Raw genomic sequence first — 14,762 nt, forward strand, 5'->3', positions numbered from 1 at the left:
GAGAAGAGGACTTGCCCTGGAAACTTCAACTATTTCCTGCCATCCCTTTGTCTTAATTTTACTTGAAGTGTACTCTTTGTAATGCCACCTCTTTATTTAATCATTAAATGTTACTCTCTATCTATTTCCTAAGTAACTTTGTTGTCTGAAGCATGGGGCATGAGTCTGAGGGACTGTGAAGAGGTTGACCTTTATCTACAAGGCTAAGGTATAGAATTTATATAAGAATGCTCAGGGATGAGAGATTACATCACAAAGCACCATTCTGTTGGCCTAGCAACTGCCAGACCTAGGTCACATCATTAGTTCCCACATCTTAAACTAAGGAAGATGCATCTACCAAATTATCAGCCATGATGTGTGTTCTACTGGAAGTGGAGGAATACAAGATGAATACAGGGGTCCTAAACCTATAGTTTACACAGTAATGAAGCACATATAAGTGGAAATGTGGTGAGAAAGTTCATAGTTGAAGTCTACTTATGAGCCTTTGGAAACCCTGAGCAGAGGAGGAGATTAGGGAGGGCTTCCCAGAAGTAGGAATTTGAAGGGCAGGCAGAACAGCAAAGGCAAAGACACGAAGCTGTGAAAATATGTGATCTGTTTTGGCAGCCATCTCCATGGCCTGAAATAGGGTAGAATAAGTGTTATAAGCAGGGGACCCATAAGTGAAGAGCCTGATGGTGAAGGGTGAGGGGCAAGGGCTGGTATCCAGACTTTTGATGGGGATTGTCAGTCTCCTGTTTTTGGCACCCACAGATCTGGCATATTTTCCTCTTCATAATGAGAATGGTTCTGCTCTAATAAGCCAACATGAACTTCATGGACATCAGCAAAATCTTCTCCCTCTTGCAGCCTGACAAGGAGGAAGAGGACACAAACACAGGGGAGAAGCAGGCTCTCCGTGAAGCAGTACACAGAAATGACTCCTATACCTTGGACCAGCTTTTGCGGCAAGAGTGTTACAAACGTTTCATCAATAGTAGGAGTGGCTGGGGGGTTCCTGGGACACCCCTGCGCTTGGCTGCTGCTTATGGCCACCTTGATTGTTTGCAGGTACTCCTGGCCCACGGTGCTGACGTTGATAGCTTGGACATCAAGGCACAGACACCACTTTTTACCGCTGTCAGCCATGGCCATCTGGATTGCGTGCGTGAGCTTTTGGAAGCTGGAGCCTGTCCTAGTGGAAGTGTCTACAACAACTGCTCTCCCATACTCACAGCCGCACGTGATGGTGCTGTTGGCATCCTGCAGGAGCTCCTAGGCCATGGTGCAGATCCTAATGTCAAAGTTAAACTACCAGTCTGGGTGTCAAACATAACTTCATTTTCTGGTCCCCTTTTTTTGGCTGCAGTCTATGGGCACCTTGACTGTTTCCGCCTGCTTTTGCTCTATGGGGCAGATCCTAACTACAATTGTACCGACCAGTACCTATTAGCTCGTGTCCCACAGCCACGCACCCTCCTTGAAATCTGCCTCCACCATAATTGTGATCCCGAGTACATTCAGCTGTTAATTGATTTTGGTGCTAACATATACCTTCCATCTGTCCCACTGGACCTGGACAGGAAAAATGATAAAGGCACCATATTACTGCTACAGGCCCGAGGTGAGTGTCAAGCAGACCATTCCTATAGGGGTCCTGGTGTGAAGGTCTCAGGGCCCCAAATTATCCCCAAGCCAACCCTTCTGAGATGAATTGCAGAAAACACCACCTTCCTCCTCTACTGGAGCCCCAGTGGAGAAGAGGTTACATATTCCTTATTAGGGTCAAGATCACTAAGATAAGGTAGAAAGATAGAAGTAGCTTGATATCTTGTTTTGGCACTGCCCTCTCTAGTCCTCAGTGTGTCACTATTGGTACTGTACATTGAAAGGAGGGTGGGGGACATTTCTTAAAAGGAAGAGAACATTTAGGGCTACAGGAGCAAGGGCAGTGTGAATGTAGCCTTGGGTGGGAGAATTGCCCTGAGGATTGCTTCTCATGACCTGTTTCTCTTTGCTGCAGCCACTCCACGAACACTACTATCGCAGGCCCGTATAGTTATCCGCAGAGCTTTCTGCCAGGCCAACAAGCCACAAGCCATTGACCAGCTGGATATTCCCCCTGTTTTGATTAGCTACCTCAAACACCAATTGTAATCTTGCAACCTACCCAGAAACCCATGACACCTCCAAAACTTCTCGAGGACCCAGATAACTGAAGAGCACTATAGCTCCTCCCACTCATTTGGAGCTGCTTTCCTGTATTATCCTCCACAATAAAATAACTTACAAAATAAATTCTGGTGGGTGTCTGTTGTGTGTGTGTGTAGAAGGGGTTGTTTATTGGGGGTAGTGGTCTGGTTGGCCATGAGGAAGGATGGTAAAGGTCTGGCATTAGACAGGCATGAGTTCTGACCAGTGTAAGATAAAAAGTGAAAACTAACTCAATGGCCCACACTTGCCCACCAACATTCTCGAGAGAATTTGGAGTTGTGTTGTTCTAGTAGCAAAGTCCTGAAGAATTAAACTAGGTGGAAGGGTAGCATTAGCTTGCTCAGCCCTGTACCTGCCTCCATTTCTCTGGCTGCTGCAAGGCACCTTTTTAGGGGCTGTCACTCAATTCCCTATTATTTTGAGTCAAGTGACCAAGAAGCCCCACATTCATTAACCTTAAATCATTGGCTGCATTCCCACTAGTCCAATTTATAATCAAGATCAAACTGGGAAAATAAACTACCAAGTATTTATGACAGAATGTAATGCAGAAAAGAAATTGGTTACATAGCTGATAGGCAGAGAATCTGAGCAGGATGGGAAGGTAACCAAGATATTAGTGGAATCAGGAGCCCAAAACCACCCCTAGGCTAGAGGGGTGAGGGGGAAAGTATGTCCAGAGTCCAGGGACAGGGGTCACCTGATGGAAAGTGGAATCAAAAGTCTGTCCACGGGTGCTAGAACCATTGAAAAGAGATGCTGCTCAAACCATAGGAAAGGAAGAAATACCTTCTCCTTTCCCTCATTCTTGCCCTTTAATCTGCCTCCAGTGTCTCTCTCATTGGGGGAAACTGGAAGTGAACTAATATGAGAGCCTGGGAAACACAGCCCACAGGGTTGAGCCCCCTTGAAATATAAGACAGATCAGGGGAAGATGAGCAGTGAAGGAACAGTGGAAGGAGATGGTGTGATCTGGGTCAGTAGCTGGGATCATACAGCAGAATTGGAAGTATAATGACAGCCAGAGCCATAGATTATACACAGCAGACACCACCAGAAGCAAAAAGGCTAAATACCCTGGCTTCTCCATTTTTCCTACCCTCCCACCAGTGTTCTCATTGGTTGTACCCAGCCAGAAGATGATTGATGAGGGATTCTGGAAATCACTGTCAGTACCCTATGATATGGAGAAAAGCAGGGGAAAGAGGAAAACATATCCAACACAGATAATTATGCAAATTCAAATCCAAGCACCTTCATTTTGCTAACTCTTTATCCTTCTACAGTACCTTCTTATATTTCTCCTGCATGATACCTGCATGGAGCTGTGAATGTGCAGTGAAAGAGACACAATATGAATGAATGAAGGAGGAGAGCCCAGACCATCTGTACTTTGGGAAACACTATAAATGTTCAGAGCTTTTCATGGGAGCTGCCTTGACAGCCTCCCCCCACTTCCCATATCATGATCTATCACTGAGGAAGGGAGGCAGGGAATGGGGGCTTGAACTGACTTGCCTCTCCTACCTCTTACCTCCTCCACTCTCCCTAGCTCCTAGTGCCTGAGAGACTTTAGGAAGGAAGGCAAGAGAACTGGACATCTATCTCCAAGGTCTTGCCAGCACTCAACTTCCACACTTTCATTCTTATGTATTTTGGAGAGCAGTGCAACTGTTTATCACCAAGGAGCAAGAGAACTGAAGGACTGGGCTGTAAGCATAGACAAAGGGCTTCAGGGCAGACATCCCCATCTATCTTCTTACAGGTGAGTTCTCCTTGCTTTGTCCTTCCCATTCAAGGCCCTTGGGGATTAGGAGTCAACCTCACCAACCCCATCTGCTCTATGTCCCTGTGAAAGTGTACCTTTCAAATGGGCCTGGCCAGGGTGGCCTCCCCTGTGGTATCTGGGACACATTCTCTGGTTGACCCATGAAAGCATGTGGATATTCTGGGAATTTCAGAAGAAAATGTAAGAGCATACCAAATTCTAGACAGAGAGGAAGAGCTGAAATTCTTAGCCCCATTTCCCAGATGAGCAGAATGAGACCCTGACTAAGTTAAGTGCCCATGTTATTAGCTATTATATTTCCAGTTGCCTGTGCTGCTGGTGGGCAGAGACAACTTCAAGGCCTGGTGTCTTAGTCCCTTCCACTCCCTAGGTCTAACCATTCCCATCCAGACAACAGGCCAGGGGGTGAAAAGGATCATCTCAAATTCTGATGATGAATCCTCTGAGACAATCTTCCTTAGGAGGTGTGAGGAGGAGGCAGAGGTGATGTCACTGTTCCTGGAGTAAAATCTCTTCCTTGGCCTTTACTCTGTTAGCACTGGTCCCAGATGATAACCTAGTCTCTCCCCCACAACTCCTACCACATTCACCAGCTTCTGAAAAAGACAAATCTTAAAACCCTTTCAGGTTTGCAAGGCCCCTTCTATCCCTCCTTCTCTCCATCTCTCCCTTTCCCCCTTGACCTCTCTTTCCTTCCTCCCTTCTTCCCTCCCTCGTTTCTTCCCTTTCTCCCTCCCTTCCTTCCTGGCATTGCCATGAGCCTGAGGCTGACTCGGCTCTTCACATGCCACTGATCAGTCTGTATTCTCCCTTGCAATGGCAAAATTATTTTCCTTTATTCAGAAAGGGAACCCCTAAAGACTAGATCCAAATTTCAAAATAGTCTATTGGACTTCAGAAACCAGAGAAATCCCCTTCATCTGCTATCTTGAGGGAAAGTAAGATGGAAGAGGTGGTATTTGATTGGACATTGAATGGTGGAAAGGGTTTTAAACAGTACAGAAGAAAGAAAATGTATCAATGGAGAGAACTCAGTGAGCAAAGACATAGAAGTGGGAAAAAGCAGGGCAGTTGGATAACCAGTTAAGGTTGGTGTGAGTTCAATGTATTTGAACAATAATAGGCCATGGACTAGACTGGAGAAGGCCCTAAATACCCTGTTTTTTTGGACTTGAAAAGTTCAGTTCTTCAGTGGGGTATGCACAGAATAGGAAATTGCTTGCTGAATGCACAGAAAACACATTCTCTGATTTCCCAGGGCAGATATGGCAGCATTACATTTTTTAAAAATTAGGTATAATTGGCATATAACATTATACTGGTACAACATAATGATTCTATATTTATATATATTGTTAAATGATCACAATAAGTCTAGTTAACATATGGCACCATACATAGTTCAATTTTTTTGTGTGTGATGAGAACTTTTAAGATCTTTACTCTTAGCAAATTTCAAATATGCAATACAGTACTATGAACTGTAGTCACCATGTTGTAAGTTATATTCCTGTGACTTATTTATTTTACAACTGGAAGTTTGTACCTTTTGACCCTCTTCACTCATTTCACCCATCCCCCACCTGCCTCTGGCAACCACCAATCTGTTCTCTGCACATATAAAGTCATTTAATAAAATTTTAGATTCCATATACAAGTGAGATTATATGTTATTTGTCTTTCTCTGTCTGACTTATTTCGCTTACCATAATGCCTTTAAGGTCCATGTTGTTGAAAATGACAAGATTTCATTTTTTTTATGGCTGAATAATATTGAATTGTACATATACACCACATAATTTTCTTTATCTATTCATCCATGGATGGACATTTAGGTTGCTTCCATGTCTTGGTTATTATAAATAATGCTTCAATGAACATGGGGATGCATATATCTTTTTTAGTTAGTGTTTTCATTTTTTAATAAATGACCACAAGTGGAATTGCTGTATCATATGGTAGTTCTATTTTTAATTTTTTGAGGAACTTCCATACTTGTTTTCCATAGTGCTGTACCAGTCTGCATTTCCACCAATAGTAGACAAGGGTTCCCTTTTCTCCACATCCTTACCAGCACTTGTTTCTTGTCTTTTTGTTAATAGCCATTCTAATGAAGTGGTATCTCATTGTAGTTTTTGATTTGCATTTCCCTGTTGATTAGTTATGTTGAAGCACCTTTTCCTAAACCTGTTGGCCATCTGTATGTTTTCTTTGAAAAAAATGTCTATTCAGATTATCTGCCCATTTTTTTAATCCTCAGTCCAGGATATGTTTTGATTGATTTTTAGAAAGAGAGGAAGGGAGAAAGAGAGAGAAAAACATTGATGTGAGAAAGAAACATGAATCAGTTGCCTCCCATACATGCATTGACCAGGAATTTAACTCACAACTCAGTATGTTCCCTGACCTGGAATTGAACCCGCAACTTTTTGGTGTATGGAACGGCACTCCAACCAACTCAGACACCCAGGGCTCTCTGCCTACTTTTTAATCAGATTAGATTTTTTTTGTTATTGAGTTGTATGAGTTCTTTATATATTTTGAATATTAACCCCTTTAATAGACATATGGTTTGCAAATATTTTCTCCCATTTTGTAGGTTGCTTTTTAATTTTGTTGATGGTTTCCTTTGCTGTGTGCCCAAGCCTTTTAGTTTGATGTTGTTCCATTTGTTTATTTTTACCTTGTTTGTCTTTGCTTTTGATATCAAATACAAAAATCATCACCAAGACCAATGTGAAAAAGGTTATTGCCTATGTTTTCTTCTAGGAGTTTTACATTTTCAGGTCTCACATTCAAGCCTTTAATCTGTTTTTAGTTCATTTTTGTGTATGTGTAAGATTGTGATCCAGTTTCATTCTTTTGAATGTGGCTGTTCAGTTTTCTCAACACCATTTATTGAAGAGAGCCTCCTTCCCCCTTGGCTCCTCTGTCATAAAGTAATTGCATGAGTTTATTCTGGCAGCATTAATTTAACCATTCTCTTGCAAGCACAGAAAATTTGACTATTTACAAATTATTTGTGCACCCATCATTTCATTTAGTTCTAGAACAACTTTACTTTGTAAGGTAAGTCGAACAGTTTTTGTGCAGATGTGGAAACTGAGGTCCAGAGAAGGAAAGAAGCTTATCCAAGATCACACAGTAAGGGAACAGTAGAACCAGGACTAGAAAACATGGGACTTCTTGTTATTCAGACCTGGGCTTTTCCCAGCATGCCATGTTCTGCCTCATGTATGAATGGAAGCACTGGAGAAGGAGGAGGGGCAAGCCCTGACTCATTTTCACAGGCCTGGGCAATGTGTATGCCAGGATGCCTCTCACTGAGAGGAGTGGCATCCTATTAGCTGTCAGAGGCCCCAGCCCCCAATATAGAGCTGGCACTGATGAGTGATATGGCAAGTCAGGGAAAGTTGGCAGACCCAGGCACTGGGGATAGGCTAAAGGGGTTGGGGCAAGTTCAGAGTGAAGGGCTGGGCATGTGGGATAGCTCTGCCTTTCCCTACTTCTTCTGGTTATTTACAAACTCTACAGGGGTTTCATTGTTTTTGTAGCCCCAGAGAACCCTGTTTTGACTCTCATAACACCATGTGCCCTCCATTTTACCAACACCCCCTTGGCCTTACCTGAATATGCAGGTCCCTTTCCCAGCCAGAGTTACCTACTTTTCCAGAAGTGACATTCCTAATCCCTGTGGTTTGATCCTGCAGAACCTTCCATTCTTTCATTCAGCAGATATTTATTGAGGCCTTTTCTGCCAGACCATGTGTTTCAGACCCATATGATTCTCTGCTTTCTTTCCAATTGCCCCCACTTCCCTGTATTCACTTCCTTCTATGTCCATCTTTGATCCCATGTTCATTCAATCACTTCAATCTTTTACCCAGTAACAAAATAACTTTGGATTAAACCATTATCCTCTCCCAGACCTGGGTTAATGAACAACATAGAAGAAATTGAAATAACTAATTACCGTAGAAATCAAAAGAGTTAGTATATGTTGAACATTTACTATCTGCCAGGCATTGTGCTCAGTAATTGCTGAGCATGGACTAACTCATTTAATTCAATGGCATTATTTTACTCATGAACACTTTTATATGAAGAAACTGAGGCACAGAGAGGTTAAGTAACTTGCTCAAGGTCACATAGCTAGAAATCAGGATCTCATGTAACTAAATGGGATTGCTGTACATTCCTGGGGGATGTCCCAGCTAAGCCTTTATCAACTTGTCCATTCTGTGCAGTAACTATTTCAAACTGTGTCCAATATTAACAAGGTTCCTTGAAACTCCCCCACTACTGCTTTGCCTCTCACTTTGGGGACTTTGCTTCTGACCTCCCAGAGCAGGTAGAGGTCTTCAGATATGACATCTTTAATTTCCCATAACAACAAACTTTAGTATAACCCCCCATCCTTCACTCTTGTCTTGATCCTTCCTCTCAACACTAGGGACTCCGGATTCCATCCCCAACACCTATCCAGGGCCTCCCACCCATCAGTTACATTGCCTCCTATATCTTAAACTTGATTGATTTTCCCCATCAGCATATAAACAAACTCACAGGCTGCACATATTCTCTCTTTTATCACAAACCATTCTCTTGACACCCTATTACAGTCTGGTGTACACGCTAAACCAGCCGTGGGCAAACTACGGCCCGCGGGCCGGATCCGGCCCGTTTGAAATGAATAAAACTAAAAAAAAAAAAAAGACCGAACCCTTTTATGTAATGATGTTTACTTTGAATTTATATTAGTTCACACAAACACTCCATCCATTCTTTTGTTCCGGCCCTCCGGTCCAGTTTAAGAACCCATTGTGGCCCTCAAGTCAAAAAGTTTGCCCACCCCTGCCCTAAACCCTGATCCTATTGGCCTTGCCCACATCACCAGTGACTTCCCAGATCTACATCCAATGGCATCTTTTCTATGTTGTTGGACTTATGGGCAGTATCTTTCACATACATCTTGGTAATGCCATCTTTCATAAAAACCTGTGTCTCCCATGGCTTCTGGGAGAGCCAGCTCTTCTGGCTCAGGTCTCACTTTGGCAATCCCTCCCTCTTAGGGCTTTTGTGGGATCCTGGTGTCACCAACAACTAATCAATTCTATCTTCCAAATACATCCACAATTCAACCACTTATTGCTACCTCCATTGCCTCCACCCTGGTCTGTGCCACCATTATCTCTCACCTGGATAACTATAGTAACTTCCTTCCTGGTCTCATTTCTTCTTCCCTTGCTGCTATAGCCCCCTAGACATTTCACTAAGAGCATGCCAATCCTAAGATCAAAATCATACAAAGTCTAAATTCTTTAAAATGACTCTCAAAGCCATACACCATCTGCCTCCCATGTCCTCTCTGACCCCCTCTCCTACCACTTTCCCTCACACTCATTCTCCTCCAGCTATACCAGCTGCCTTGTTATTCCTCTAACATTCTAGCATGTTCTCACCTCAAGGTTTTTGCACTTGCTTGGAATGCTGTTTCTCCAGATACTTTCATTGTTTACTCCCTCACTTTCCTCAGATATTTTAGTGAGGCCTATCCCAACTACCCTGTTTAAAATAGCACCCTCCGACCAATACTCCCTGTATCCTTTTTCTGCTCTATTTTTCTCCATACCACCTATTACCATCTGATACACTATACTAGTATATTTTATTTATGTATTATGTTCATTGTCTGTTAGCCCTCATGAGCTTTCATTATCATGATGGGAAATAGACAATTAAAATAACAATAAATAAATAAATAAACAATAAAAATAATGTACCAGAAGTTGGTAAATGCTAGAGATAAGAAAAAAGACTATTAAGGGACTGGAAAGTGAAGGCTGTAGGAATGGGGATTGTTATTTTATATTACAAGTGTCCAGGGATAGTCTCAGTAAAATAAAATGACATTTGAGTAGACATCTGAAGGAAATGAGGCACAAACTATGTCAGTATTCAGAGGAAAAACATTGTAGGCAGAAAGCACAGCAAGTGCAAAGGTCTAGAGGTGGGATATCAGACAAGTGAAACTCGGAATGTTCTAATCATTGTTTTCCTAATCCTGTTCCTATATTCTTCAGTTCAGTGGATGGCCACACTCTCCAGTGCCTTGACCAAGTTGGAAACTGCAGGGCATTGGTCTGATGGGTTGTGTGCCTCCTCTACCACACTGACTGCTCTTAAGCCAGAAGCTGTGTCTAGTTCACCACTATGTGTGTGGCACCAAACACAGGGCCTGGCATAGAGGAGGAGCTCAAACAGTGGCAACATCACACTTCACTGGTAGATGCTGGAAACTAAGCGTGACATTAGACCTGAAGATGCGCTGTTTTACTATGTTCAGCAAACATATGCTTAGCACTTAGTTTGTGCTAAGCCCTCTGTTGGGTGCTGAGGTTACAAAGATGGATAAAGATGCTCTCCCCTAAGAAACAGTCTAGCTCTGCACAATCAAAAGGAATCTGTGTATAAGGAACCACAGGCTCATGTGTGTTTATATCAAAAGGTGGTTTCAAAGTCATATTATGAGTTCTATAACTTTGAATATCTGTACATTGGATCATAAGCAGACCAACAACAATAACAGCAGCAGCAGCTAACATTTATTGAAAGCTTCATATGTATCAGGCTCCGTGCTAAACACTCACATGGAATATTCATTTAATTCTCATCACAACTCCGTGACATGGATACTATTACTTATCCTATTTTTCAGAAGAGAAAATGGAACTGAGAGATGGGAAATAACCTGCCCACTTCACACCGTTCCTAAGTGGTGGGGCCAGCATCGCAGCCCAGACAGTCTGATAGCAGAGCCACTACACTATACTGCTTGCTTTCGTGGGAAAGACAAACAGCTAGCTGAGCCTCAATGTAGCTGGACAGTCATTGTCTTTTACCCTTTGGCCCCAGGCCTCTCTTTTTACCATTATTTCCAACTCTTCCTCTCTCCCTATACAAATACTCAGCCCCAAGGGTCCAGAATCCTAGGTCTTGCCAAACTGCCATACCCTCTCACACTGATGGGCTTTGGATTGAGCAGGAATCCTTCCCCTACTTCTCTGACTTGACATAATCACCAAGGCCATCCTCCAGGGAACTTTTGTCTGATGCCCCTCCCGAACTGGGGAGAAGGAATCACTTAATCCACAATGCTCTAGATCACCTTTGTCAGACCTCTAGTCTGGTTTTCAGTTCATTTCACAACTCCATCCTCAGAGCACCCCCTTCTCCTAGGATGCTACCATTGTATCCCCTCTTCCCAATGCCTATCACCAAGCCTGGCAAAGAGGAGGTGCCCATAGAATCTTTGATTAGAAAGAAATGAGAATTGTAGTCATATCGATCAGTCTGTCTACTTGAGTTTATGAAGTTGCCTCCAGATAGCCTGCATGTATGTTCTCATGGACTTTTTTGTGCAGTCACAAGATGCTGGGCAGCAGAGGGATTATCTTCATTTTGTAGGTGAAAAAAACTTAAGAAAATATTCTTGTTCCCCACCAACAGTGACCAAAGAAGTTGATCAGGTGTCAGTCAGCATGTGGAATGGGGGCCTGTAGGGCTCCCTCTTCAAGAAGGCATTTAGAGGTACAAGTTTATGCCCACAGTTGGTTTTTCCTTCTATTGCCCCTAGGGAGGAGTGGGCCATACAAACAAAGAGCTGTGCCTCCTCCCACATCCTGTTCCCCTTTATGTTGTGAAAAAATGTAGGGGGCTAGCAGCCTGACTCTGTACCTAGTTTATCAGTATCCTACTGCACATTCTTGTTAGCCTATAATCAAGTCACTGCCCCTTCCTTAATTACCTGGTCTTGCAAGACCTATTTACCTAAATACTCCCAATTTATAAGGGCCATAAACCAAGGATGTAACAGCTTAGCTAGAGGGAGGTTACTGGTGCCATCCAGGTTAGGCATTTAGATACAATCTAAATTCCCCATTCTAACTGACTCAGGAGGAGCTGTGAAAACCCACCACAGAAACCCGGTAGTTAGGAAACAAAGAAACTCGGGAATATATAAGGAGCAATCTTATTGTATTAGCCATTCAGGCTTTGGATCTTTGAGTCCCCTGAGCCAGCAGTGCTGCTTTGATTAAAGGCCTCTTTCCTGATACCTCTGAGTGCTCAACTCTTTCTTCTTTCGCGCCAATTCCACAACAATGTGTACATACATAATCTTCTCTCAAGACTTAGAAATATCAGGACCAGTTGGGAGACCACTTCAGCATGTCAAAGACTACTCTGTTTTTTTCTGAAGCCAATTTCTTTTAGGCCCAACCCAATGTTTAATATCTGTCAGTCCCAAAGCTGACTGGTGTGGCAGAATGTTTGGCAGCTGAGCAGAGGACATAGAGGACTAGCCCCTGTGACAAGAGCAGTGCAACAGTGCCCCCTTGCCTCAGGATTATTTCAAGCCCACCACTTGACTAGCACACCTCTCTCCCTGACACTATCCTGGACCTGTTTCCCTGGGCTTAAGATTTGGAAACTGTCTTCTCCAAATTGTAATCTTTGGCCTATTTCAGTGAATCAAGGTTCTGGGTGAATTATGAACAGGTGGAAAACAACCAGAGGCACAAGGCAGTGAGGAAGCCTATAAAAGAGACACTGGAAAAAGGACACCCCCAAATCAAGTTCAACAATTGAGAATCAGGACTTTGTAAAGCAAGAAACCACAGCTCCAGGGAAATAATATTGTCCAGCCAATCATCTGGGGAAACTCAGGCTAGGAAGGAGAAGGTACTTGCCAAAAAAAAAAAGTCCCACAATGAGCCATCCAGTGGCAGCTCCCTCCTCCCTGTCATTCATTTAGACTTGGGACTAGAAAGTTTGATGTTCAAATTGCTGATTTTTGTTGGAGATGTAAAAAATGTCATGAAGGTCATAGAACATTATGGAAATTATAGAAAGAATTAAGTTGAACTGTCAGAGCTGGAAGAGATCAAGGAGCTTGACAAGTCTTACCTTCTTCTTGTGGAGATGGAGTGATGGACTGGTGCAGAGAGGAAAATAGACTGGTCAAGGTCATACTTTAAGTCTGAGGCAGAGCTGTAGCCAGATCCCAGATCTAGCAGCAATGTCAGTTCCTGAGCACCACACATGCAGAGATAGCAGTCTTCCTCTTCCCAGTCTATCAGCCGGATCTTTTCAAGGCAGAAAGGACCCAGTAGAGCAGCAGAGAACACTCCTCCTACAATGTAAAAATGGCAGGCCATCTAATCCCCCTGCATGTCCTCCCCAATGTCTGTTTTAAGACATTCACAGAGTTTTAGGGCTGGGCTTTCTGGATATTCTTGAACTAGTAGTAGAACTGGATTCTTTGTTGCCTCAGCTCACCTGGCCCTGGTAGCCACTAATGCCACATAAAGCCCTCAAGCTAGTTAGAGACCCAAGCTCAGGCTGGCCCCCTGCCACAGCCACAGGCCTCCTCAGTCCGCCCTCAGCCTTGAGACCTCCAGTCTGGGCTCAGACAAGATTTTTTTTGTTTTCAATATCTAGACTTTCCAAGGACAGGAAACTGTACAAAGCCTGGCTTACCATTAAAAGGTTGAGGGGGGCCTCTGTAGACCTTGAGAATCCCCTCTAGTTCTGTGAAAGGTGGGAAATTTAGGTGAGGGTCAAATTGTGAAAACAGATCTCTCCAGAGAAGAAAAGTGAAAGCAGCCCTGGACAGCAGGGGCCCGGAGTTCTGAATTCCAAGTCTGCCCTGTCGCTGGTGTGTTGGGTGACCTTGGGAATGCACCTCTCCAACTTTGGGCAGCAGCAGGCCCTTTGTAAACGGGTGGAAGTTGGCCTAGATGGTCCCTAAAGGCCCTGGTGTGCCTAAGAGGCGGATGAAGCTGGGGCGCGGGCACTGCAATTGGCTTTCCTGGCAGGTGAGTCCCTCCTCTCAGCGGCCTGGAAGCCTGGGCTGCGGGGCCTTCTCCACGCCTTAAGGTTGGGCCTGGAGAGGTTCCAAAGGGCTCTGCAGTTCCCCCTGGCTCTCCCCAGCCACTCGACCCGCCTCTCTCCGCCTGTCTCTTGGTTTGGAATAAATTGCCTGCTGGCAGCCAGGGCACCACAGAAGGATTGCACTGCGACCACGGAAATGAGACTCATACAAAACCGAAACTGAGCTCCAGGGCTCCAGCGAGCCCTTTTGGGGCTGAACCGGCACCAGGAGCTCCCGGAGTCCCCAAGCAGCCACTAGCCTGGCTTGGGGGCGGGAGTGAGGAGTCCCAGCGAGGGGTTCTGCACCCTCCTAGTCCCCAGCCAACACCAAGCTCAGGCTTATTTGCATTTAAAGAGAAAGGTAGAGAGGAAAACAGTGGGCGGGTCAAGGCACGCCTTCCCACATTGGCCATTGGGCCACACGCCTGCCAATCAGGGCGCGGACGCCCCACCCTGTGGCTGTGGTGTTGGGGGGAAGGGGGGCATGGAGAGCTGCCCTGAGTCTGGGGAAGGGGAGCCAGTGCAGGAGGTGACTGGAGCCACAGCGGCGGCAGAAGCAGCGGTGGCTGCTCTCTCAGCCACGGCAGCCGAGGATACAGCCTGGGCCAGGGCAGCGCAGCAGACAATAACCGGCTTGGAAAACGAACCGGGCTGGGTAAGCGGTGGGGGTAGCCAGGAGGCTCTGCCAGCCCGCGGTGTGGTGCAGTCCCGCGTGCTCCGGTCTGGCCTCCCAGAGAGGAGCTCTAGGACTGGGCCGGTCGGCATCCAGGCCGCTCTCTGCTCCCCTTTGGAATCCGCTTTGAGGACTGTCCGGTGAGGGCCAGAACAAAGTCCCTTGGAC

General features: G+C 44.7%; 2 protein-coding genes across 5 annotated transcripts in view; both read left to right on the top strand.

Annotated features, from left to right (window-relative positions):
• Positions 1–783: 783 nt before the first annotated feature.
• ASB12 (ankyrin repeat and SOCS box containing 12) lies at positions 784–2,244 on the top strand. Its single transcript, XM_005882606.2, is given in 2 exon segments — positions 784–1,609; positions 2,009–2,244. Coding segments are annotated over 2 exon segments (960 nt in total). The 3' UTR covers positions 2,143–2,244.
• An 11,782-nt stretch (positions 2,245–14,026) lies between these two features.
• AMER1 (APC membrane recruitment protein 1) overlaps positions 14,027–14,762 on the top strand; it is a 19,214-nt gene continuing 18,478 nt past the window's right edge. For 2 of the 4 annotated variants that reach the window (XM_005882607.2, XM_014530271.1), the window contains exon 1: positions 14,027–14,576. The gene's annotated coding sequence lies outside the window, so the exon portion shown is untranslated. The other 2 variants (XM_005882608.2, XM_014530272.1) reach the window with 1 other exon arrangement.

This window comes from Myotis brandtii, unplaced genomic scaffold (genome assembly GCF_000412655.1).
Source record: "Myotis brandtii unplaced genomic scaffold, ASM41265v1 scaffold73, whole genome shotgun sequence".
NCBI lineage: Eukaryota > Metazoa > Chordata > Mammalia > Chiroptera > Vespertilionidae > Myotis > Myotis brandtii.